At 44.5% G+C, this 26,222-nt stretch overlaps 1 protein-coding gene across 4 annotated transcripts in view; it reads left to right on the top strand.

Moving 5' to 3' along the window:
- The window catches only part of ARHGAP36 (Rho GTPase activating protein 36), a 151,553-nt gene extending 132,770 nt beyond the window's left edge, over positions 1–18,783 (top strand). For 3 of the 4 annotated variants that reach the window (XM_060138332.1, XM_060138331.1, XM_060138329.1), the window contains 11 exons: positions 10,414–10,572; positions 11,783–11,848; positions 12,388–12,623; positions 12,864–13,056; positions 13,277–13,332; positions 13,578–13,728; positions 14,388–14,536; positions 14,719–14,895; positions 15,135–15,232; positions 15,369–17,167; positions 17,580–18,783. In XM_060138332.1, coding sequence (XP_059994315.1) covers positions 10,464–10,572; positions 11,783–11,848; positions 12,388–12,623; positions 12,864–13,056; positions 13,277–13,332; positions 13,578–13,728; positions 14,388–14,536; positions 14,719–14,895; positions 15,135–15,232; positions 15,369–17,167; positions 17,580–17,737 — 3,192 coding nt within the window. In that variant the 5' untranslated portion in view covers positions 10,414–10,463 and the 3' untranslated portion in view covers positions 17,738–18,783. The remainder of the gene's footprint in view (positions 1–10,413; positions 10,573–11,782; positions 11,849–12,387; positions 12,624–12,863; positions 13,057–13,276; positions 13,333–13,577; positions 13,729–14,387; positions 14,537–14,718; positions 14,896–15,134; positions 15,233–15,368; positions 17,168–17,579) is intronic. The other variant, XM_060138333.1, reaches the window with a different exon arrangement.
- Positions 18,784–26,222: the final 7,439 nt, after the last annotated feature.

The following is a 26,222-nucleotide window of genomic DNA, read 5'->3' as shown; positions in this document are numbered from 1 at the left end:
GGTGCTCTAGAATGTATAAAGGGGCAGCACCCAGCCCATTTTCAGCAGGTGGAGAGGGAGAGATCCTCTCCTTCAAAGGAAGGGAAAACCACCCTGAGCATTCAAATTACATTCCTGTGTCGGGTAAGATTTATTTAATTCCTGAGGGGTGGGGGTAGGAAAGAGGAGCAGGGGAAGAGGGCGCCTTCTTGGTAGTGCTGGTGCCCAGGTGGTACTTTTAGTGAAAAGAGCGCCACCCATGCTGCTGTCAGAGCCAGAAGCTCTCTCCCTTTGCTAGGAGTCAAGAGACACTTGCCACTGGGCTTCTGGATCTCATTTCTAAGCCAGATCCCTATGAGCCACATCTCTGAGCCTTTGGGGAATAAGTCCATGTCTTCCTTGGCTACCTCAGTACCCGTGTATGCCTGGGGTCAGCAACTGCCCTCTGTCCTTCCCCCTCCCCTTCTTTCCTCCTCTCCTTTGCCTAGGCTCTGCTCCTTCTTCCTTCTTGCTGGGCTAAACTAGAGTCTCTGACATTCTTGATTCTTTTCTCCTCTTTCTTTTCCATCCAGTCAACAACACTCTCCGTTCATCCATTTACTTCATCCAGGAGAGGAGAAAATTCAACTGGGAGGGAGTGTAATTGTGTATTTGAAATTCTCCCCACTTGAGATCTTGCGCTTATAACCCCGTATTGCCCTTGTTGCGTCAGATGAGAATATTTTGTGCTTGTGAATAATACATTTTTGCTTGGCTGAATAGTGATTTGAATATATGATTGTTGAGCTGCAGATTAGAAGAAGGCATTTTTGGAAGCAGTATTAGAAGGTAAGATGGTTTGGGCAGGTGTGAATGGCCTTCTGACTTCTCCAGGTGCCAAGAAGATAGAAAAAGAAAGATGAAGACTATAGTAGTGTGTGTGTGTGTGTGTGTGTGTGTGTGTGTCTGTGTGTGTGTGTGTGTTGGGGGTGGGCTACTGAGACCGTTCTCATCCAGATAGGTAGAGGAATTCTGTTTGCTCTTGTTGTTCATTGAACTCTGAACCAAATGATCTTCCTTGTCTCTGAGTTTGGAAGATCAGAGGCCCTGGACAAGATGGCGAACAAGCAGCAGGAAGGGTGAGGCAAGGAGGGGCAGGCAGTTGTTCCTTGTGCAGTCCTTGTGTGCAAAGGGATGCCACCTGCCCTTCAATGCCATACTAGTCAGGGCAGAAGGGAAGTGATGAGGGGTAACAAAAAGTGTGCTGAGCAGGGTTCCAGGAGTTTTGGGCCTTCCTTTTGGCTCTGCCAGTAATTAGCTCAATGACCTTTGGTAAGTTTCTTATCCATCTGAACCTCCACCTCTGCCTTTCCTTCACCTGTAATGTGAGATTGTGCGGCATGGCCAACGGAAGAGAAAGGGAGCCCTCAAAGAAGGGACCCTTGGGCTGAATCTTGAAAGAGAAATCAGCTTTGAATAAAGGGAGAGATGATTGTGGGGTATGATGAGAGACAGTGGGAGTAGCCCCGGGAATTTAGCAAACAGGTATGCGTAAGGCACTGAGTTGGCTGCTGCGTAGAAAATTGCTATGAATCAGCTCCTGCCCCACCGCGGGAGCTTCAGAGAGAGAGAGAGAGTGGGGGAATCTGCGTGGCAGAGCTAAGCGCTCGCAGTGCCTGCAGCTCGTCCCAGGACTGGTCGTAGTCGCGCCGCAGGACTGACCAGCGGGTCACGCAGCCATTTATTCCCTGGCCGGACCAAGAGAGTCGCCAAGAGGTAGTGCAGGGGCAGGACTCCAGAGGCCTGAGTGCAGCCCCTCGAGGGGCTGAGTGGGAGGTGAGTGCACTCCAAGCGGAGCGCCCGACGTGCGGGAGGGAGAGGAAGCCTGCGGGTCCTGGACTAGGTGCCCAGCTTTTCGCGTTCAACGGCTCAAACGTGGAGCACGCAAGAAAGATTGCATTTTTCAAATTCTCGGCAGCGGCAAGCAGCAAGAGTGGTTTTGGCGTGCGGGCGGGGCTTTGCTTAACTTTGCAGGTTCTGCGCGCTCTTGAGCCACGTAGGGGCGAGACGCAAGGGGCGCAACCCCGCCTGACCACGCTCCGCAGCGGCAGCCTGTGGCTTGGGACAACCCTTCGAGGGGAGGGCGCAAAGTCTTGGCTGGCCGGTTCCTGTCCCTTTCCCCCTCACCCTGCTCCCCCTGCCTTCACCTTCACCTAGCTCTGGGTAGAGGGCAGACTACCGGGCTAGGGCTCCATTAGAGAGGGACAGGGAGACCAGCTTAGACCCACTCTCCACTCTGGCGCCCAGAAACCTGCAGCGGGGGGGGGCAGGGATGCTCTCTCTTTGCAGCTGTGGACAGTGGCCACAGCGTGGCCCTGTGTCCTGGAGGTGGCTAAGTCCTGTAGAAGAATCAAGGACTAGGCAGAAGTGAGGACTGTGTCTCTACCGTGTTCTTAGGTAAAGCGGATAATAATAAATGACACTGGCTGTGTTTTGGGGCTGGGAGATGCTCACAGACTTGCCCAAGGCCACTCAGCTGCTTAGTAACTAGGCAGACCTCCTGACTCCTGGTCTAGGGTTTTTGTTTGTTTGTTTTTTTCTTTTTTGCACTGCGTCATAGCCAAGACAGTGGTCTAATTTTGAAGGAGGATAGATACAGGTAGGTAGACATTATTTTTAAAAAATACATTTATTTAAATGTAGTTTTAAAATACCATTCCTATCATAAAAACATCTCCCACAGCCCCAATTCCCTATGACAGCCATTCAGACAGGGTTTTGAAAAAGAAAACTGCAGAAAATTGAATGCTTCTTGGGGGAGATACAATCAAAGGAGAAGGGAAGCAGGTGGGAGTGGGGGAACAAAGGTGAAAGAGAGGTAGCTCTCAGCACAGATTTGAAGAACAACTTTATTCTGAAGGTTTCCTTGACAGATCTCTGTCCAGATGGTTTGGGGAAGTGTCCCTACTGGTCTTTCCTCTCTTGTGCCCACTCTGTAGAAACCCCAGCTGTGGTCTAGAGGGGCAAATGTTTGATGGTTCTTTTTTTTTTTTTGCGGTGGCCTCTCCCGTTGCGGAGCACAGGCTCCGGACGCTCAGGCTCAGCGGCCATGGCTCAGGGGCCCAGCCGCTCCGCGGCATGTGGGATCTTCCCGGACCGGGGCACGAACCCATATCCCCTGTATCAGCAGGCGGACTCTCAACCACTGCGCCACCAGGGAAGCCCTGATGGTTCTTTCTTTAATTCAGAGTCTCCTCCTTCCCTCTGTTGTAGCAAATACATTGGGTAAGTCTATTCTGTGTGTGTGTGTGTGTGTCTGTGTGTGTGTGTGTGTGTGTGTGTAAATGCATATGTGAGAACGCATGAGGATGTGTGTGTGTGTGTGTGTGTGTGTGTGTGTGTGTATGTTTGTGAGAGGAAATGTGTGTGTCTGAAAGGGAATATGTCTTAAAGAAGGGGGCTTGGGACCAGGGGAATTGAGAAGATGGGAAAAATGAGTCAGAGTTTACCGAATGCATACTATAAACCTGCAGCTGAATAAGGGTCTGAGTAGTGCTGGTGGACCTGAAGAAATAGTCAATTCTTAACATTCCTTAAAGGAACAAAGGAGAGGAAATGTATTTAAATGAGGGCAGGAAGGATGATGTTAGACCCATGTCAGACTCTTGACATTTATGTGACCTCCAACTAGGCTGTAAGACCCCAAGGACAGGAACTGGGACTTTCCACTCCAGAGGGCTCCCCCCTTTCCTCCACCATCCCTAACATGGATGGCTTGCACATTGTGCTGAGGAAACCAAAGGTAGGGACTAAATCCCTTTTGTGGGCCAACTAACTTTTTTCTACATTTCAGAGCCTAGACTGATCCCCCCACAACCCCCACCATTAGTTGTCTTGCATTCCTGATCATGAAAGACCCAGTGAAGAAACAGTTCAACTCATCCCCTCTAAAAGTGAGATACCTGCTGACAGGATGTGGTACCCACTTTTACCTTCTATGGATGGTACAAGGGCATTCTTCAATGGGGGCACTGTCTGCTTCATTCCAGATAGCAGCACTTCTGCTCAGTCTTCCTTTCAAATATGACTCTCAGGTATTTGGCGGGGGGGACAATTCCTCACCTTGGTACAGCACTGTACCCTTTGGAGGATTCTTTCATGTCACCCTGTCTTTTATTTAATCTTTACCATAGCCACACCTCAGAGATATCATGGTTGTTACTTTGTAAGGTGATGGAACTGAGGCTCACAAAAGTGAGATAATTAGCTCTAAGTGACTTGGTTGGTGAGTGTGTGAACTTACAGGTGGTAAGGCTGGGATTTGAACCCAAGTCCTAGTCCATAACTCAGGACCTTTTCAGGATGCCATGCTGTCAGCTTGGGGAGTGGGCTGAGGCAAGAGACGTGATGGGAGGAATACATAGTGCTTTTGATGCTTTTCTCTTCTATTCACTCCTCTTCTCTACCTTTCATAATAGTGTTTTTCAAAACCATATATATCTGTATCTTTCTATCTATCATTACCTACCTATCTTATTTACCTATCATATCTTTCTTCTTCTTCTTCTTCTTCTTCTTCTTCTTCTTCTTCTTCTTCTTCTTCTTCTTCTTCTTTTTCTTCTATCTATCTATCTATCTATCTATCTACCTATCTGTCTATCTATCCTGTCTATCAATCATCTACCTTCATTCCCATTTCCCAAGAACAGTGTGTATAAAGAAAGACCTCAAAATCTAGCCATCTCCTTAGGAAAGAAAATAATCTTGACTCAGGCCATCCCAGTTCCAGGCAGCAGATATTGGTGATGTATACCAAGAAATACTGTGGTTTGGTGGGAAGGGCAAGACCAGGCCTGGGGATAATCTAGTTCCCAGATTGTATTTCTTCATGGCATGTTAGTGCAACTTCAGTTAAATTACAACCTCTCTGGAGTCCTAGTTTGTTGTTATCTGTAAAATGGGGACATAACACCAAACCTACCTCCTTCCCAGGGGTTGTTGTGAGAATAAAGTGGCATGATTCATTTATCCATGAATCACAAATAGCTGTTTTAATTACAAGACCTTTATATTCTCTCAAAACTGTCAAGAGTTTATAATCCTATGATTACCCAACAAACACATTGAACACCTACTGTGTGCTAGGACCTGGAAATAATGGACATGTGGAAAGCTTTTGAGAACATGAAAAGCACAACAAAAATTAGACATTAAAAATTACCTTCTATTGATGCAACATCTTATTTTTTTTACTTTTTCTCCCACAACATAATAGAAGCAGCAACCGAAAGGGAAAAAAGAGATAACGGGTGACACAGCTTGTGATGCCAGCACTATTATGCACTCTGACACATACTGCAGATAATACTGAGAATATCTATATCTTGTTGTACCTTCGGATGTGACCTCCCTTGGTTTATCGAATCAGGCTTTGATTATGTGTCCATTCTTTTGATTTCATTATTTAGCTATGCATTATTTTGTAGCTATTAAGGACAAAGGTGGATGAGGCAGTGGAAAGAGCCCTAGGTCTGAGAACTGGGTTCTTGTCTAGATTCTGTGTCAAATTGCTGTGTGGCCTTGGGCAATCTCCTGTCTCTTTTTGAGCCTCAGTTTTTTGAACTCTAGAATGGAAGCTTTGGGCTAGGTGATGGCTAAGGTCCCTTCTATCTCTGATCCATTCTAATCTAAGAAGTTCTGGAAACACTTTTTGATACCAGAACTTTTCTGAATGTATTTTAACAGTACTACCTTTGGTTTATGAGCTTCTGTTATGGCATGATGGGCTGACTCACGTATTGAAGAACGCTGCCCCCAAATTTAATTATTTTGGGGCATTACACCGCATAGGGTAAAATGAGCCATTTTGTTCATCACGACTGCAGCCTTTGCTGAAATGGAGGTTATGGGATAGCAACTTAAAGGCTAACTCATTAATGCTCAGGGACGAATGAGGTAATGTGACAGCAGACCAAATTTTCATGGAGAGACCTGTATCTCTTTCCCATGTTGTGATATATTAATGCGGATGTCTTTATCCATTGTCACTGCCTGTAGACATTTGAATACCGTAGATGCAATACCTTCTGGGCACTCAGCCTTGCACACTAACTACTTCTCAAACTCCAAATATCTCTCAATGGCTAGAAGAAAAATTGTGATGTGCCATAAAATGCCTCATTTATTAGGATTCTATCAGTCCTGCTTTTCTCTCAGAGGTGTTTACTAGTGAGCACTGCACCACCCCTAACTATTTAATGGGGGCAATGGAGTAAACTAGTCCTCCAAATTGTGAAGGCTGTGGATTTATGCCTAGCTGAAACATTTCTGTCCTCACAATGTCGAAGAGGGTGACGTTTCTGATGTTAATTTGTTTCTCCATCTGTGCCATGCGTTTCAGGAGGACGTGAGGAACAAGCTTGATGCCACTCATGTGTGTTTTCCCTCTTCGTATTGCTGGAGAGTTGATCTGGTTGTGCCTCTACTCTTTGTTGAAATTCTCTCCCTTGGTAGCTGCTAATATCCTAGCCCCTTTACTGATCCAAATGAAATTATATGTTATTTTGCTAGTGACGATGTGAAATTGGATGGTTTAAAAGATAGATAAATTTTTGAGACTTGCAAGCATTTTACTAATCTGAATAATAGCATTTTAAAAATGGACCTATGTGGTTAGTTTTTCTAAATTTTATAAGATAATTTTTTGTACTTCACCCTGATGTCATTGGAGATTGAAGAAGAAAGATCTATTCACAACAATCTCCCAAGATCTTTTTACCCATTTTAATTTAATTCAAATTTAGTAGAGATTGAACTAAGTCAGATGCATTGATACAAATTCTAATTTTATGTAATTACTTTTGAAACCTGATATTTTCTGGTAAAGTCAGGCCCTCTGCAAAGAACCTTCAATATCAATGTGTTTATTAAAAGCCAATGCTAAATATCACATGTACATTATTCATTTAATTCTTACACAGTTGGTGAAATGGATACTGGATCATTTCCCCATTTTATAGAGGAAGCCACTGAGGCTCAGGATTCAACAAACTTTCCTAAGCTCACACAGCTAAGAAATCACAAAGCTTGGCTTTGAACTCAGTTCTGTTTAGCTCTGACTCCAGGGACCATTACAGATATTTGTCTAAGGAGATTGTTTTTGCAAATGTGTTGAATTCTATGCTGAAATTGAGAGGGCTTACTTTCGTCTTCCTTCTTCCTTTTTGATGTCATGGTCACTTCAGGCCAATGCCAGGGCATGCTGAAGGGGAAGGGGAAGACACTTGGGAGCAAGAGAGGTCTCTTAGCACCTTGTTCTCTGTGAGGAGCCTCCTTTTGTGATCAGCTCATAGTGTTGAAGCCTAGTTATTGGTCCCCCCTCCCCAACCTGCTCATCTGCTTCTTATCTAGGCACACTGGACTTCCTAATTCTGCTTCTGTCTGGTATTCTACTGGTGCCTTGAGAGTATTGAAGGCAAGCAAGACAGTGTCAATTTTGCTGGCAGAATTTTGGCATATGATTGCTCTTAAGTTTAGCCCTGTATCTTTGAGCAGGAGGCAATGACAAACAGTTTATTCTAAGGCCTTTGATTTCCTTTGGAATTGTAAGCATCTAGGCTGACTCATCTCTCAAAGGCTTCTCTCTCTCTCTCTCTCTCTCTTTTGGCTGACGTTGTTTTGAGGTTCTCTTATTTGTTCTCACCTTATTTTGGGGGGAGAAGAGGGATTGATTTTCATCTTGATTTTTGAGTGAGCGAACCAGCTATATACTCTTTGGATGACCAGATTGTAACCCTTGGCAAGAAGAAATAGCTGCAACTCCAGAACAGGTACAAAAATGTCTAAATTGGGGTAAAGGGAAAGAGGGAGCCATGTAAAAAAAAATAATCCAGAGCTAGGCTGTGTGTGTCAGAATGAGACCCTTGGCTAATAGATTTTGGACCTGCCATTGTGAATGGGGGATTACTGGCTGCTTAGTTTGGGACTGTGGTTAGGTTCTCTGCATGTGCCTTTGGTTAAGATGGTCATTTTGTGGATGCAGTTTGGTGGTTGGGCTTAGGTGTTTACTCTGGGTCCAGGGGATATTGATTTTCCATTGAAGGGACTTTAAAAAATATGTATGCTAAGAATTTTCCTCTTAGCTCAGTTCAAAAGGCATAGAAATACTCCTCATTCTATCTCATACTGAACTTCAGTTATCCGGCAAGTGTTTATTTCTGACATGTGTGACTTTGGCCATTAAGGAAAGTGGGCAAAAGAGGATTTTGGAAACAAAAGAAGTGAGGGATTTTTTTTGACAGAGCTCATTTATATAGATTATTGGATGATAAACTTCTAGCTACCTTTTCTCTGTCAAAGCCACATTACCTGATCTTTGGGGTTTAAGCACCCCCCCAATAATAAATAGAATATTATCATAAAACTCCGTGGGCAAGGGGAGCTCAGAAAAATAGCATGTGACCACTTCCCATCTTGCCAAAAGGTTTAGTTCCCCACGTCCCGAATTATCTTCTCTTAGGAAGAAGCATCCACACACTCACCCAAACCATAAACTTTGGAGCTATCCTTTCCATTACAATAAAAAATTTTCTCTAAGTCCTGTCACTTATACCCATAAAATCCATCTCCTGCTCCAGCCCCATTGATACTGACTTGTGTCAGCATCTCTTGCCTCTCGGCTGATCTACCTACTTCAGGCTTTCTACCCAAACCAGGTTTTTCACTGCTCTGCGATTTTTCCAAGCTGCAGCTCTGACTCTGTCACTTCCCACTTAAAACCCTGAAGTAGTTCCCTATTGCCTTCAGGAGAAAGTCCAGCTCCTTAACATGGCTTATAGGGCCATTCATAACCTCATTCCTGCCTATCCAGATTTATCTCCTTCCATCCTCTTTATACAGCTTTAAGAATATAACAACCTCTCTGCCATCTCTTTGCCTTTGCACAAGCTGTTCTCTCTTTCTGGACACTCCCCCCTCCCTGTCTCCAGGCAGACTTAGATGTTTCCTCCTTTCTGTTTTCACAGTAGTTTGTTTATATCTTGGGCAATTGACTTATCACAAGGTTTTGTAAATTGTTGTTAACCTGTGTATCTCCTTCACTGCACTGTTAAATTCTCTATGAAAAGAGTATTTATTATTTTGCTCATATTTGAATCTTTAGTGCCTGGCACAAAGTAGACAATTAATGCAGGTTTCTTTTCTTTTCTTTTTTAAAAAATGCATACATGAAAGAACAAATTAATAATAGAAGTGAGGATGTGCAGGATAGGATGCTGTGTGGGGTGCAGGGAGATCCCCACTGGGGTATCCTGTGCAACCTGGGAGCAGTTTGAGATAGTGGGCACCATGCAGAAGGGATATGTAAAAGAGGTTTGCCAATACACCAAGAAACTTCACTATACCAATCCTGTATAGAGAGTCTCATTAGAAATGGCCTGGAAATGATGTTTGTTTTGGTACAAACTGATGTTGTTGTTTTTTTCAGGAAAAAATAACATAATCAAGTTGCACAATTTTTGGTAAATAGATAAAAGGCAAAAGGCAAACCAAATCCCACTATTTGATACAGACACCATCAGTAATTGGGTGCATTTCTCGCAGGCTTTTATTTCTTTGCATGTTTTTCTTCACAAAGTTGTAATCATAATTAATACAATTCTGTATTTTATATTTGTTGTTTAAAAGCTCCCATCCCTTTAATGATTGAATAATTTTCCATACTGTGGCTATTCCATAATTTATATAACTAGTCTTGTTGCTGGGCTAGCTTTTTTCCCTTAATTTTTTACTGTTATGGTTCATGTACATATGATTTTTCCTGTCTGTAGGAAGATTTCATTAGGATGGATTCCTAGAAGGGGAATTACTGGGTCAAAGGGCCTGAGGATGATTTTTGGCTTCAGACTCACGTGTCCAGTTTGCTTTCTGGAAGAGTTGTACAAAATTTACAGAGCTCCTAACCTAGATGAATGTGCCCATTTCACCCAAACTGGACAGCATCAAGCATTATTATTAAAAAATAAACTCCATCAATGTTCCTAATAATTAATGGAAAAATATTACCTTATTCTTATCTTAATGTCCATTTTAAACTTGTAAGGTTGGTTTTTTTTAAATATATTTTTTTCTTTTTTCCTTTTTGCCTAATTAGGTTTTCTCTTTTCTGGACTGTCGGTTCAGGGCTGGCTTTTTTTAAGTTGGATTTTTTTTTTTTAATAAGCAGCCAGAGGCAGCTCTGCTTGAGGGTGAAGCCACCTCCCAGTTTCCCCTCCCCCTTTACCACCCTCCCCCCCCCCATAGTTCCCTCCACCAGGTCTAGTGACAATTGGATGATGCAGTTCTGATAATCATCCGATTCCAGAATGGGTGGCTGCATTCCCTTTCTGAAGGCAGAAAGGACACTGTGCCCCAGAATCATGCCCCCTTTGCTGTTGTTGTCCGCCTTCATTTTTTTAGTGAACGTCCTGGGAGGAGCCCCAGGACACAACCCGGACCGCAGGACCAAGATGATCTCAATACACAGCCTCTCCGAGCTGGAGCGTCTGAAGCTGCAAGAGACTGCTTACCACGAACTCGTGGCCAGGCATTTCCTCTCTGAATTCAAACCTGAAAGAGGTGAGCAGTACCCCGGGATGTGGCATCCTCGCCTTCGGGCCGAGTGGACCCCCTGGGCGGAACGGGACGAATTGGGGGTCCAGGAGGGTGGGAGGGACTCTCCTCTGGTCTTGGACCTGGCCGGTTCTCCTGGATCCTGAGGAACTGAGGGAGCGGGAGTTGAAGGGTGTTTGGTGAATTGGGAAGAGGTAAAGATTAGTTGAGTTGGGTTGAAGCCTGGGGGCTTGAGAGGCAGTGAGACAGGCAGATACCAGGGACAGACAGGTGGACAGAGGACAGGTGAAAAGACAGACGCACCAGGTGAGGTGCCAGAACAAGTCGGAATGAGATGGAAACGCAGAGGGACACTCAGAGAAGACTGGGACAGACAGAGACAGCGCGGTTGAGAGACGAAGAGTTAGAGGGAGATAGCGAGACAGTGAGAGAGAGACACGGGCCAATCCGGGCGAGTAGCGGGAGGGCGGGGGCGGGTGCGGGTGCGGGGGGCGGCGGCAGGAGGTGCGCTGGGAGCGAGCGGGACCCAGCGCAGGACGGGGGTTGAGCGCGCCAGTGGTCTCCGCGGTGCAGGCGCAGATTCTGCGACTGAGGGGAGGTGGGAGGGGGTCACGCGAGCCGAGGGTTGCCGCTGCAGTGATGAAAAGTGCAGGGGGCCGCAGGTTCGCCCGGCGCAGCCTAAAAGGAGCGCAGCAAAGGGCGAGGAGACCCCGCGGGCAGCCGCCACTGCGGGGGTCGGAGTGCGGAGATAGCGGGTGTCACCGCTTCTCCCCCAGCCGCAGCGCGGGGAGCCGACGGCATCCCGGGAGCAAGCGCGCCAGCAGTAACTTAGCGACCCTTAGTAGCCGAGGCGCCGCAGGCAGAGCCCCTCCCCTCGCCTGTTGCGCTGTCCCGCGGCCTCGGAGCCCCGGAATTTATGTTTTAAGCGTTGTGTTGAGCTACTGCTGGTGCGTAACAAGATGCGCGCTGCGCACGCGGCGCCTCAGATGATCTGGTTTGGTTAAATTCTTGGAGTCTCACATGTGGTAGTTACGATTGGTCTCGTTTTCAAATGGGGAAACTGAGGCTGAGTGAAAGCAAAACACTTTTGGGGGGCTGGACAGAGCTGTTTGCCCCTCTCCCCAGTCTCTGTGGATCAATGCATTACGATGTTTTAGTCACTTATAAAATCCTATTTGTATGAGAATGCGTGTGTTTTCTTTTTCTCTTCCCATAGCTCTACCTATTGACCGTCCAAACACCTTGGAGAAGTGGTTTCTGATTCTGAGAGGACAAGAGAGGGGTGAGGGTCTCTCATACTGTACTTTCCTTAGTAAAGAAATAGAATGCTGCACCCCTCCTGTACTGCGTCCCAGGCTATTGGAGACTGGGCGGTGCCCACTGCCCCTGGGGGGGACTCACCCCCGCCCCCCGCCCCCCCCCGCCCCGCTTCCAGAAACCCCGCAGGGGATGATTTCAGGAAATGGCGCACTAGCTGCAGGAGTGCTGGGCAGTCCCATCAGATATACCTAAGCTTTCTGTGTGAATCTACCCCAGACAGTTTGCCCAGAAGAAATTACCCTCATTGCTTCAAGGTGGTCACCCCCTGGCAGGAATTAAGGTGGAGACCCCGTCGGGGTAGTTGAGTGGAGCTGAGTCGTTCAGCCAGACCATCGCAGGGTCCCTTTGGCTCCCTCCCCAGGGAGGGGCGCTGCGGGTCTGGTGGGGTGGGGTTGGCTGGGGGCGGTTGCTTACAGGAGTGCTACAGCCTCTGCAGTTCCTCCTGATTTAAGCCCTGCGGAGCGTTGACGTTTCTCATACTTTCTCTCCCTGGCTCCCCAGCGGTATCACTCAAGACGTTTGGCATTCGACTGGAAGAGGTGCTGGTGAACGAGCTTACCCGCCGCAAGCAACTTGAACTGAGAGCCACGATGCAGATTGAAGAAGCCACCCGTCAGGCTGCGGGCCGTCGTCGGGGAAACGTGGTGCAAAGGATGTTTGGCCGCATCAGGCGCTTTTTCAGTCGCAGGCGGGCTGAGCCCTCCTTGCCCCGGGAGTTTACTCGCCGTGGGCGTCGAGTGAGTTAAACCCTCCAGTTTTCAGGCAGGGACCCTTCTTGAAGTGTCCAGGGATGTGGGGCGGGAAGGTCAAGGCCTGTGTCCTCAGAGGGAAGGGGAGCTGAACAGAACGTGTTGGAGGGGTGTAATTGGCCTGCCACAGAGAGAATGTCTCCTGTTGTGAATGTGATGCAATCTTCAGGAAGGTCCGGACTGACCCTCCTGCTCCCCCATTTTAACATAGTGAGGGTTTCTCCACAGGGTGCAGTCTCTGTGGATAGCCTGGCTGAATTGGAGGACGGGGCCCTGCTGCTGCAGACCCTGCAACTTTCCAAGACTTCCTTTCCAATTGGCCAGCGACTTCTGGGATCCAAAAGGAAAATGAGCCTCAATCCGATTGCCAAGCAAATCCCCCAGGTTGTTGAGGCTTGCTGCAGCTTCATTGAGAAACATGGTAAGGGGCCAAGAATGATGGTTAAATCAAGGTAGGAGGCAATTCAAGAGAAAGAACGGTGTTCTAGAGATGGGGAGAGGAAAGAGGTCAAGGGATGAAGGACTTGAAACATTCCCCTGCCACCAGTTGGGGTTGGGATACAATGGGGGAGGAAAAGGGAAATGCTAGGGGTGGGGGCAGTGAGCACAGATACTTAGCATCCCCTGGTCTTTTCTTTCAGGCTTAAGCACAGTGGGGATTTTCACCCTGGAATATTCTGAGCAGAGAGTGCGTAAGGTAAATCAGCTATGTTTATGCTTTTGTTCCTTCAGTGAGAAAAAACTGGTGGGTGTGGGGGCTCCCCCATAGACCTGAAGAGAATGTCATGCCTCGTGAAGGGAGCACAGTCTTCTTTCTAGCCCCCTAGGCACACCGTATAGCCAACTACCTCCACTGAAGCCTGAGACCTACTGAAGGAGTGGCCAGTAGGGAGCCTGTGATGGGCAGAGCAGCCACCGAAGGTATTCTCTCTCTTTTTCTAGCTCCGTGAAGAATTTGATCAAGGTCTGGATGTAGTGCTGGATGACTCTCAGAACGTGCATGATGTGGCCGCACTCCTCAAGGAGTTTTTCCGTGACATGAAGGACTCTTTGCTGCCAGATGATCTGTACATGTCCTTCCTCCTGACAGCAAGTGAGTCTTCTGCTCTCCCTTGTTGGGCAAGGAAAGGAAATAGTACAGGGGATGTGGGGTTCTGGGGACAGAGCTCAGGCTGCAAGACCCCAAGGAACTAAGGCATAATGAACACCAGAAGATGAAAACACCTCTCCAGATTCCGCTATAAGTCTGTTGTTTGGAAATCTCTCTAGAGCTTCTTGAAGCTGTGTGCACCCTCTCAGGGCAAAGAAGAATCTAGGTTCTGTAGGGAGGGGGTCTGATTTTTACTTTTTTTTTTTTTTTTTGCGGTACGCGGGCCTCTCACTGTTGTGGCCTCTCCCGTTGTGGAGCACAGGCTCTGGACGCACAGGCTCAGCGGCCATGGCTCACGGGCCCAGCCGCTCCGCGGCATGTGGGATCTTCTCGGACCGGGGCACGAACCCGCATCCCCTGCATCGGCAGGCGGACTCTCAACCACTGCGCCACCAGGGAAGCCCAGGGGGTCTGATTTTGATGGGAGCACTTCTTGCTTTTAGGAATCCTGAGCTCAAATGCCATGAGAATGAGCAAAGAAAAGATGCTTGAGTACTTTATCCATAGCCTTTGGCATTTTTCAACCAGAATCACACCTTTCTTTGTATCAGACTGCTGCCAAGGCTAGCCCCCTAAGCCAGTGCCTGTTTTCCTTCCTCTAGCTCTGAAGCCACAGGATCAGCTTTCTGCCTTGCAGTTGCTGGTTTACCTGATGCCACCTTGCCACAGTGACACCCTGGAGCGTCTCCTGAAGGTCCTGCATAAGATCACTGAGAACTGCGAGGACTCCATTGGCATTGATGGACAGTTGGTAAAAAGCTCTGGGAAAGGGTAGCGAGATTTACAGAAGGGGAGATGTATGAGAGTATATGAGAAAGAGACAGAGACAGAGAGACAGAGGGAGAGGGAAACAAGAACAAAAAGAGACATTTTTGTTTGTGTAACTTCCGTTATTACTTCAGAGTTGATCACTTTCTGCTTTCCTTTACTTAGGTTTCAGGCAATCGTATGACTTCCACCAATTTGGCTTTGGTGTTTGGATCTGCTCTCCTGAAGAGGGGGACATCTGCCAAGAGGGAGTCCAGGAAAACAAAACTGGGGATTGACCACTATGTTGCTTCTGTCAGTGTGGTCCGTGCCATGATTGATAACTGGGATATCCTCTTTCAGGTAGGTGGAAGCTTTGGACACACTTATTTCACAGCTCTTTCACCTGTTCACAAGGCAAGGAAGAGTTCCACATGCATCCCTGGGGGTATCCAAAGCAGGCAGCCACAAATCTCCCAGTCTAGAAATCCTTCCTACATTAGCTGGGCATGGTGCCTTCAGTTCTGGGTACCTGATAGAGATGAGTATAGATTTAAAAAATGTTGTGTAATAAAGGCTAACATTGCTAATTTTACCCTCAGGTGCCTCCCCATATTCAGAGGCAGGTTGCTAAGCGTGTATGGAAATCCAGTCCTGAAGCCCTTGATTTTATCAGACGCAGGAATTTGAGGAAGATCCAGTGAGTGTTTTCTTGGTTTGTTCATGCTTAGCCTGAAGGAGAATCACCTATGGGGGCTCCCAACCCCAGGCCACCTTTATGTTAGTCAACCCAAGTATACAAACTGACTTGCTTTTTCAAATTCATTCCCCATCAGGAGCGCACGGATAAAGATGGAAGAGGATGCTTTACTTTCTGATCCAGTGGAAAACTCTGCTGAAGCCCGGGCTGCTGTCCTTGGTCAAAGCAAGCCCTTTGATGAAGGTCAGTTCCCTGCTGGCGGTCAGACCCCTGGTGAAGGTCAGGCCCTTGCTGAAGGTCAGTCCCTTGGTGAAGGTCAGGCCCTTCCCGAAGGCCAGGTCCTTGCTGAAGATGAGCCCCTTGAGGAAGATGAGTCCTCTGAGGAAGATGTGCCAGTCAATGAAGAACTAGTATTTGAATATCTCAATCAAGGAGTAGTCTTTGGTGAAGTCCAAGGTCTCGAGGTTCCAAATGACCTTGAGATTCCAGACCCACATCTCGAAGGCATTCCAGAACTTGATGAAGATGACGATGATGACGACAACGACGATGATGACGATACCCTGAATTTTGATCTTCCTCCCCTTGAGGACATTCTAGACCCTGATGATGAAATTCTAGAACTCATTGAAATCCAAGACTTTGAAGAAATACCATATTTTGATATGGTTCCAGACCCTGAAGTAGCCCGAGATGTGCAAGAAATCCCCAACCCTGGAGAAAACCCAAACCACGACCTTGAAGAAGGACCAGATTTTGAAGACTACCAAAACCTTGACCTAGCAGAAGTTCCCTATCTCGATGTAATCCCGAACAATGAAGAAGCCTCAGATACTGATGAAATCCCAGACAATGAAGAAGCCCCTGACACTGACGGAATCCCAGACCATGCAGATGACTCAGATAATGATGAAAACCCAGATTCTGAAGAAGACCCCAATCTTGAAGAGGTCCCAGCCCTTGATGAAATCCAAAATGATGAAGCCTCAAATGCTGAAGAAGTTCCAGACCATGAAGAAGCCCCAGAGGTCAATGGGATTTCAGACTCTGGTGAAGACCTTGATTTTGATGAAGTCCCAGCTCTTCATGTGGTCCCAAGCCCTGAAGAAGCCCCTGGTGGTCATGAACTCCCAAATCATGAAGAATCCCCAGAGGTTAATGGGCTCTCAGACTCTGAAGAAGACCCCAGTCTTGAAGAGGTTCCAGCTCTTGATGGAGTCCCAAATGATGAAGAAACCACAGATACTGAAGAAATTCCAGATTATGAAGAAACTCCAGAAGTCAATGGAATTGCAGGCTCTGAAGAAGACTCCAACCCTGAAGAGGTCCCAGCCCTCCATGTGGTAACGAGCCCTGAAGATGTCTCTGATTTTGATGAAATTCAGAACCAGGAAGAATCTTCAGATGTAAGTGGAGTCCCAAACGATGAAGAAGCCTCAGACGCTGAAGAAATCCCAGGACACAAAGAAGACTCTGATGTCAGTGCAATCCAAGACTCTGAAGAAAACCCCAATCTTGAAGAAGACACAGTTCTCAGTGTGGTTCCAGAGCCTGAGGGCACTCAAATTTGCAACAAAATTCCGGATTCTCAGAAAGACTTAGCCAACACTTTTGAAGAAGATGAAATTACAAATATGGCTCCAGAGCCTGAAGATGTCTCCATTCTTAATACAATTTCAGACCCTCAGCCAGACCTAGCTGTCAATCTTGAAGAAATCATGAATGTGGAAGCAGTCCCAATGCCTAGTAATCTTAACTCTAAAGAAGTTCAGAGTCCAAAGACCATCCAGTTCTGCAAAGAAGATGCAGCTGTTACATTTCCTGTAGATACCACCTTCCTTAAAAACAAGTCTCAGCCTGGCCAAGTCGTGGACTACAGGTCCTCCTCAGAGTCATTGAAGACCGACACCTGCTTTCTCCCCTCCATGAAGTTCTGTAAGCTTCCGGCTCCAGCTTTGTTACTCATTTGCTTAGTAAAATTAGTCAGGCTGGTTGTAGGGTGGTGGTGGTTGTTAGGAGGACGCCCACTTCCTCGCTTCCCTGGTGGTATTGCCCATTTGCTCTAAGCACGGGGTATCTGTCTCACTCTTTCTGTTCTCTAACATGGCCCTGCCCTCCTGCCCCCCACCCCCACACACCCAGCTTCCACAGTGGGCCTAGATTTAGAGATGTATGTTCTACTGTTAGGCTGCAGTTTTCTTACATGTCAAATGGGGGTAATCATTTCTGCCCTAACTTCTTGCCTCATACTGTATTTGAAGCTCAAAATTAGGTCTTAGTTCCTTGGGTGCTGTGCAAAGTGTGAAGTCTAGAAACATAAGGAGTTAACATTGTTACTATTTTCCAGGTTCCTCTGAGGAGCCAGCTGTGCCTCCCGGCACTGCCCGTTCCCATGACGATGATGAAGGAGCGGGTAACCCCCCCATTCTGGAGCAAGACCGCCCATTGCTCCGTGTGCCCCGGGAGAAGGAGGCCAAAACTGGCATCGGCTACTTCTTTCCTTAGATGTTTTTCCTTCTATATGGTGCCAGACAGGGGGAAAGGGTGGGGGTAGACCTGGGATGTCACAGGAAACATTAAGGAGAGTCTTGAAGGTAAAGATCTGAGGGTAAGAAGGAGTTCCACCTGATGCTCGGGTCAGGCTGTGAATTCCAAACACACTGCCAGCCCCTTTCCTGGGGATGCTTGGTCCCTTCAGCTGGTAAAAGTGGAGATGTTTCTGTGTCATGCTCAGGCGCCCTGGTGCTACCTTGCCTCTCTCTTTTACCCCTGATCCTGGCTTTCCCTTACTACAGCTGTTCCTTTAATTGATGTGACATTTGTGGTAAACACCTGTCGCAGAGAAGCTCACAAATCTCGAGGTGCTTTCCCTCCCCCAAAGAGGATTGCATGCTTTTCCTGACTTTCCTACCCTCCTCCTAAGAGCTCAATTGGAAAGGCCCTCAAGAGGCATGCTAGGATGTTAGGTCAGCCTACTGACAGCTGACAATTAATGCTAAACCATGTCACACCAACTCATAGCCGTGTCCCCGCAGCCACTCCACCGCCTCAGGATAATTTTGTCCAAATTATTTAGACCAATGGCTCGTCAAACAGCCACTCCCCAAATCCTGAGAAACCCAACTAGCTTTTCTGGGGTCAAAAGTTAGAGGAAAAAAATTGATTTTATTACCTAGATCTGTTTTACAGATAGCTGGCAGCCACATCCTGTTGTCAGCAAAACAGCTAGTTAGGTACAAACACATAGTTCCAAGCAGTAAAAGTCACCTGATTACAAATGTTCTTAAATACCGTCTCTGTAGTTCCTCTATGCAGGACGGTACAAATTTGCGGGACATGCTCTGGTAACACGCAGATATGGGTTATGTATGACATCCAAAATTATAGCCGTTATTGAGGGGTAACAACTGCTAAGGTCCATAGAATGAAGAATGTATTGTATTGAGGGTTAGAAATTGATCACACAATGGGTAACAACCGCAGAGCTCGAAGATTTGTGATTGTTAAAACTTCTCTGGCATTTAATCATTAATAAACATCGTATTGTGACAGCAGCATATTCATGGCTTACTGTGTGTGTGTTTTTTTTATTTGAAATTTTGTTGGTGAGTTGGGAAGCTCCAGCTGGAGCTGAAGGGGAAAGAGAGGTGGGGAAGAGGAACGAAATAGAAGAGGGTGATGTGGAATAAAGGGCAGGGGTGACATGGTGTAAAGGGATGGAGTGAGTGGAATAAAGGGGAAGGGGTGATTTGGAATAAGGGGATGGAGAGAGATGGAATAAAGATGTGAGGTGGAATAAAGGGTAGTGATGTGGGGTACAAGAGAAGGGGTGATGGAGAATAGAGGGGAGGGGTGATATGGGATAAAGGGATGGAGAGAAATGAAATAAAGGGAGGTGATGTGGGATAAGGGGGGTGAGGGGGATAAAGGAGAGGGTGTTGGGGAATAAAGGGGAAGGGGTAATGTGGAATAAGGAGATGGAGAGAAATGGAATAAAGGGGTGAGGTGGAGAAAAGGGGTGTGGTGTGTGATAAAGGAGAGTAAAGTGGAAGAAAGGGGAAAGAGCTGTAACTGAATCAAGAGAATGTAGAAGGGATGAAGGAGAAGTAGGGGAAAAGAATAAGGCTTAAGAGGAGGCCCTCTAAAAGGAGAAAAGAGGGGAATAAAGGGAGAGATCACTAGGTGCTCTCAACTGAGAAATTCCCCCTGGATTGGTCAAAAATTAAAACCTAGAAATATCCTGAGACATAGGATTTCCAAGAGTAAGAGAAGAACATGCTCCTGTTTGATTGATGGGACCGCCAAACTTTCTTGAAAGCTTAAGACTTCATGACATGCTTGGAAATTTCACATGTCAGGGACAGAGTTCCAGAAAGTGGAATGATGTGTATTATTTATTTTTGCACACTTTACTTTAAGATATTTCCTTCTGTAGAGTTTTACAGACAGCAGAAAGGTAATGTTGGGTCCCTCCTATAATAATGATTATTTTACAATAATAATTATAATGATAGTTCACACATATTGAGTTCCTAAATGTGTTTAAAGCTTTACTTGCATCATTTTATTTAATATTCACAGCAACTCTATGAGATACATGTTACTGTCATCCTCATTTTCTTCTTGAGGAAAATGAGATACAGAGAAGTCAAATAACCTGCCCAAATTACACATCTGCTTAGTGGAAAACAGCCAGTCTTCAAAACTTTAACGACTAGATTATACTGGCTTATCCTAAAATTTTAGGATTCTTCCTTTGACACAAAGATGCACTATGATGTCAGCAGTCAGTTTTCTGGGTTTGCATTTGCACTTTTAACAAGCAAGCTTCAGGTTCCTTCCTTATAGGTCCTTTTATCAGACAAGCCATTAGACAACAACTGTGATATCTCAGACCCTAGCAGTTGTATCTAGGACTCACAGATATTAAGCCCAGCAGAAGCTATAAAGCTCATCCCTTCCAACTCTCTGTTATATGTATGGTCACAGTAGGGCTCATATTTGGAAAGGACTTACTTGAGGTCAGAGATCTGGATTAAGATCCAGACAGGCCTCTGACTGCCATTCCAGGACTTTATGGAGCTAAAATAGTGTGATGTGTCCTTGGAAGGGTTCACCTGTGCTTTTCCCACTCAGCTTGAAAATCAACAAATAAACCAGATAACAAGCAGGTAAGTAGATTGATTCAAAACATTCCCTTCACTTGCTGGCCTTCCCTGAAACCAGGTTTTCTCCTGATCTTATTGCTTCCCCTACATTCCCCCCTAGTGCTGACTACCAACCAAGGAGTTGGGGCTGAGAGTGGTGAGTAGGCATTATCCTCACTCTTCCCCATACTCTAAGGGCCAGCTCAACGGGCTACCTTGACACTCCAAGTCCTGTCCTCATCCTAGGTGAGCTCAACAATATCTACGTGGAAGACCCATCCCACACCCTGGCCTTTCATCCTTTAACTTAGCATTTCAACCACCTGCAGCCACTTGGCATCACTAGGCATGACATCACTTCCAAAAGACTCAACTCCAGTATTCCACTGTGACTCAAATCTCCTAACAATGGCTGGATTCCACGTCTTCTGCTATTTGGTCTTGTTGAGATGTCCAGTGCCTCAAGGCTTTTCTTTTCTCTTCACTTCTTTCCTTGTCCAGGCAGGATCTCAGGGCGTATTAATTTAGAACTGACTGTATCTTCATTCCCTTGCTCTTGAAATACCATGTCTGCACTATTTACTCTCAGCCTTGGGTCCCTCCAAGCACCTGATTCCTCCAATCTCATAATGACCACTGTGAGAAAATGTAGTAGCCCTCCAAATATTGGTTCATCTAATAGAGTTTCCAACCTCAGCTGGGCCCTCAGGCCACTCAGCAATTCTCTTGCACTCCCCAGGTCATGTCCTTCTCTAATTCTCCTCCCATTCATATTCCATTTCAATATCATCCCCTTCAAACAACAGCCCCTTTCACTCTAACTCATTCCCAATACATCCTCTCTTCTGCTTTATGCTTGTTTATTTTCCTCTTCTTTTTCTAGTTTCTTTAGGTAGGAACTTAGATTATTGATTTTCTCTTTTCTAATGTAAATGTTCAGTGCTTTAACAGTGTACCACAAGTTTTGATGTGTTGTATTTTCATTCAGTTCAATATATTTTTAAAATTTCCTTTGAGACTTTCTCATTGACCAATGGATTATATAGAAGGTTAGTTTACTTTTTAAGTGTTTTGAGATTTTTCTGCCATCTTTCTGTTATTGATTTGTAGTGCTGCCTGGCTCACCTGTGATAGGTGGGACTTTCATTTGATCCAGAAAAAGAATGAGCCTACCTGGGCCACCTTCTGTTTCTAAAAATAAGCTGGTGTTCAGGAAATGGCAGTCCTGGGTCACCTTTCTTTCTTGGGTTAAAGGTAATAAGACAACTTTGTACTGTGCTGTTTCCCTAGTCCTAGGGCCCTAACCTTCCTCTTATATCTTTTAGAATTCTACTTTGGTTTTCTCTGAAGTTATTTCCAGGGCTTATATTTGTACTTGATAGGGAGCATCTTGGGAGCAAAAGGGCTATGTGATCTTCTCCTGAGCAGAAGTCTCCTGGTTATTCTTAAAAAGCTTTATTCAGATATAGTTTCCATAAGTTCCAATCTATAGTTTAGAGTGTACAATATTGTTAGTGTATTCACAGAGTTGTACAACCATTGCCATAATATAATTTAATAATATTTTCATCACTCCAAAAAGTAGCCACATACCAGTTAGCAGTCAATCTCTATCTTTCCTGTCCCCCAAGTTTAGGCAACCACCAAACTACTTTCTATCTTCATAGACTTCCCTATTCTGGACATTTCATATAAATGGAATCACACAGTATGTAATCTTTTGTGACTGGCTTCTTTCATGTAGCATAATATTTTCAAGATTCAACCATGTCATAGCATGTATCAGAACTTTATTGTTTTTTAATGTCAAATAATATTTCATTATTATTTTGGATATGCCATACGGATATGCCATATTTAATTCATATTTACCTACAAATAATGATGTTGAACATTTTCATATTTTCCCCCATCCTTTGGTCATATATCTTCTGCCTATTTTCAAGTGAGATTTTTGATTGTGTTGAAAGTTGTTTTTATATATTCTGGATAATTTTTTTCCTGTCTGTGACTTGTTTTTCATTCTCTTAATGGAATCTTCTGAAGAGCAGAAGTTTTCAAATTTTTTTGAAATTTATTTATTTTTGGCTGCTTTGGGTCTTTGTTGCTGTGCATGGGCTTTCTCTAGTTGCAGCGAGTGGGGGCTACTCTTTGCTGCAGTGTGTGGGCTTATTGCAGTGGCTTCTCTTGTTGCAGAGCACAGGCTCTAGCTGTGCGGGCTTCAGTAGTTGTGGCATGTGGGCTCAGTAGTTGTGGCTCACGGGCTCTAGAGTGCAGGCTCAGTAGTAGTGGCACACTGGCTTATTTGCTCCTCGGCATGTGGGATCTTCCTGGACCAGGGATCAAACCCGTGTCCCCTGCATTGGCAGGCGGATTCCCAAACACTGCACCACCAGGGAAGTCCCAGAAGTTTTTAATTTTAATGAAGCTCAGTTTACCATGTTAAAAATGTTTAGAATTTTACTTTTGGTGTCATTTCTAAGAAATCATTGCCTACCGCATGCTCACAAAGCATTCTCTCAAAGTCTGCACCAGACCAAGGAGGTGATTGGTCTAAGGTGCAAAATTTAAGGAGTATCTCTCAAGGTTGTGCAAATCCCCGAGAGTGAGGACATTCTTAAATTTTGCACCCTAGGCCCCTCATTTGCCTGGTCCTGTTTTCTGCTATGTTTTATCCAATAAGTTTTATAGTTTTATTTATCCAATCATCAGTTGAGAGCCAAATGGGTTGTTTCCACTTTTCTTATTGTAAATAATGCTGCTATGAAATTCATGTACAAGTTTTTGTGCAGAGATACGTTTTCATTTATCTTAGGTATGTACCTAGGAGTGGAATTGCTGGGTCATATGGTAACTCTATTTTTAAACACTTTTGGAAACTGTCAGTTTTTTAAAGTGATTCTATCATTTTACATTCCTACCAGCAATGCATGAGATTTCTAATTTCTTCACATTTTTGTCAACAATTTTTATTATCTTTTTTAAAAGTTATTATTGCAGTCCTTCTAGTGGTGTGAATGGTTTCTCATCGTGGTTTTGATTTGCATTTCTCTGAAGACTAGTGATGCTAATCAATGTAATATACCATATTAAGAAACTAAAACTTTAAAAAATTTTAGTTTTTCTATTTCTGCCTACAATTTATTTGGAGTTGAATTTATATACAGCGTGAGGTATGGATTGAAATTCATTTTTTGATTCTATACATATATTCACATTTTCTAATACCATTTAATGAAAAGACTATAATTTATCCATTTAATTGCCTTTATAACTTTGTCAAAAATTGGTTGATCATTCATTTTGTGTATATTTCTGCATTTTCTCTCTGTTTGATGGATCTATTTTTCTATTTTTATGTCAGTACCATCTTTCTTGATTACTGTAGACTTATAATAAATCTTTAAATAGGGGAGTGTCAGCTGCCTATTTTTGTCCCCAGCTTTATTGAGGTATAAATGACATATAACGTTGTGTAACCTTAAGGTATACAACATGACAATTTGATACATGTCTATTTCTCAAAATGTTTACCACAGCAAGGTTAGTTAACACAGCTTACCTCACATAATTACCATTTTGTTGTAACGGTGATGGTGGTGAGAACATTAGAGCTCTACTCTCCTAGCAACTTTCAAGTATACAATACAGTATTATCAACTACAGTCACCATGCTGTACATTATATCCCTGGAAATTATTCATCTTATTCAAAGTTTGTGCCCTTTGACCAATATCTCCCTATTTCCCACCCCTCAGCTACTGGCAACCCAGCCACCATTCTACTCTTTCTATGAGTTTGATGTTTTTAGAGTCTACATATAAAGTGAGATCATACGGTGTTTGTTTTTCTCTGTATGACTTATTTCGCTTAGCATGATGCTTTCAAGGGGCATCTACGTTGTTGCAAATGGCAGAATTTCCTTCTTTTTTACAGCTGAATTATGTATCTAAATCTGTATCTACCTATCTACCTGTATAGATAGATATAGATTTAGATACAAATATAGATATAGATCGCACATTTTCTCTATTGATTTATCCATTGATGGACACTTAGATTGTATCCATGTCTTGGCTGTTGTGAATAATGCTGTAATAAACATGGGAGTATGGATACCTCTTTGATACCCTGTTTTCATTTCCTTTGGGTATGTACCCAAGTGGATTTCTGGGTCATGTGGCAGTTCTATTTTTAATTTTATGAGGAACCTCCATTCTGTCTTCCACAGTGGCTTTACAACTTACATTTCTAACAGCACTGCACAGGGTTCCTTATTCTCCACATCTTCGCCAGCATTTGTTATTGCTTATCTTTTTGATAACAGCCATTCTAAAAGGTATATGAGTAATACATCATTGTGGTTTTGATTTGCATTTCCCTGATGATTAGCGACATTGAGCACCTTTTAATGTATGTGTTAACCATTTATGTATTCTTTGGAAAATAAATGTCTTTTCAAGTCCTCAACCCATTTTTTTTTTACATCTTTATTGGAGTATAATTGCTTTACAATGGTGTGTTAGTTTCTGCTTTATAACAAAGTGAATCAGTTATACATATACATACATCCCCATATCTCTTCCCTCTTGCATCACCCTCCCTCCCACCCTCCCTATCCCACCCCTCTAGGTGGTCACAAAGCACCGAGCTGATCTCCCTGTGCTATGCAGCTGCTTCCCACTAGCTCTCTACCTTACATTTGGTAGTGTATATATGTCCATGCCTCTCTCTCGCTTTGTCACAGCTTACCCTTCCCCCTCCCCATATCCTCAAGTCCATTCTCTAGTAGGTCTGTGTCTTATACCTGTCTTACCTCTAGGTTCTTCATGATATTTTTTTTCTTAAATTCCATATATATGTGTTAGCATACAGTATTTGTCTTTCTCTTTCTGACTTACTTCACTCTGTATGACAGACTCTAGGTCTATCCACCTCATTACAAATAGCTCAATTTCGTTTCTTTTTATGGCTGAGTAATATTCCATTGTATATATGTGCCACATCTTCTTTATCCATTCATCCGATGATGGACACTTAGGTTGTTTCCATCTCCGGGCTATTGTAAATAGAGCTGCAATGAACATTTTGGTACATGACTCTTTTTGAATTATGGTTTTCTCAGAGTATATGCCCAGTAGTGGGATTGCTGGGTCATAAGGTAGTTCTATTTGCAGTTTTTTAAGGAACTTCCATACTGTTCTCCACAGTGGCTGTATCAATTTACATTCCCACCAACAGTGCAAGAGGGTTCCCTTTTCTCCACACCCTCTCCAGCATTTATTGTTTCTAGATTTTTTGGTGATGGCCATTCTGACTGGTGTGAGATGATATCCCATTGTAGTTTTGATTTGCATTTCTCTAATGATTAATGATGTTGAGCATTCTTTCATGTGTTTGTTGGCAGACTGTATATCTTCTTTGGAAACATGTCTATTTAGATCTGCCCATTTTTGGATTGGGTTGTGGGTTTTTTTGTTTTTGAGCTGCATGAGCTACTTATAAATTTTGGAGATTAATCCTTTGTCAGTTGCTTCATTTGCAAATATTTTCTCCCATTCTGAGGGTTGTCTTTTGGTCTTGTTTATGGTTTCCTTTGCTGTGCAAAAGCTTTGAAGTTTTATTAGGTCCCATTTGTTTAATTTTGTTTTTATTTCCATTTCTCTAGGAGGTGGGTCAGAAAGGATCTTGCTGTGATTTATGTCATAGAGTGTTCTGCCTATGTTTTCCTCTAAGAGTTTGATAGTTTCTGGCCTTACATTTAGGTCTTTAATCCATTTTGAGCTTATTGTTGTGTATGGTGTTAGGGAGTGATCTAATCTCATACTTTTACATGTACCTGT

Source organism: Lagenorhynchus albirostris, chromosome X, assembly GCF_949774975.1.
Source record: "Lagenorhynchus albirostris chromosome X, mLagAlb1.1, whole genome shotgun sequence".
NCBI lineage: Eukaryota > Metazoa > Chordata > Mammalia > Artiodactyla > Delphinidae > Lagenorhynchus > Lagenorhynchus albirostris.
The sequence above is the reverse complement of the archived record's forward strand: the minus strand, read 5'-3'. Positions and strand labels throughout refer to the sequence as shown.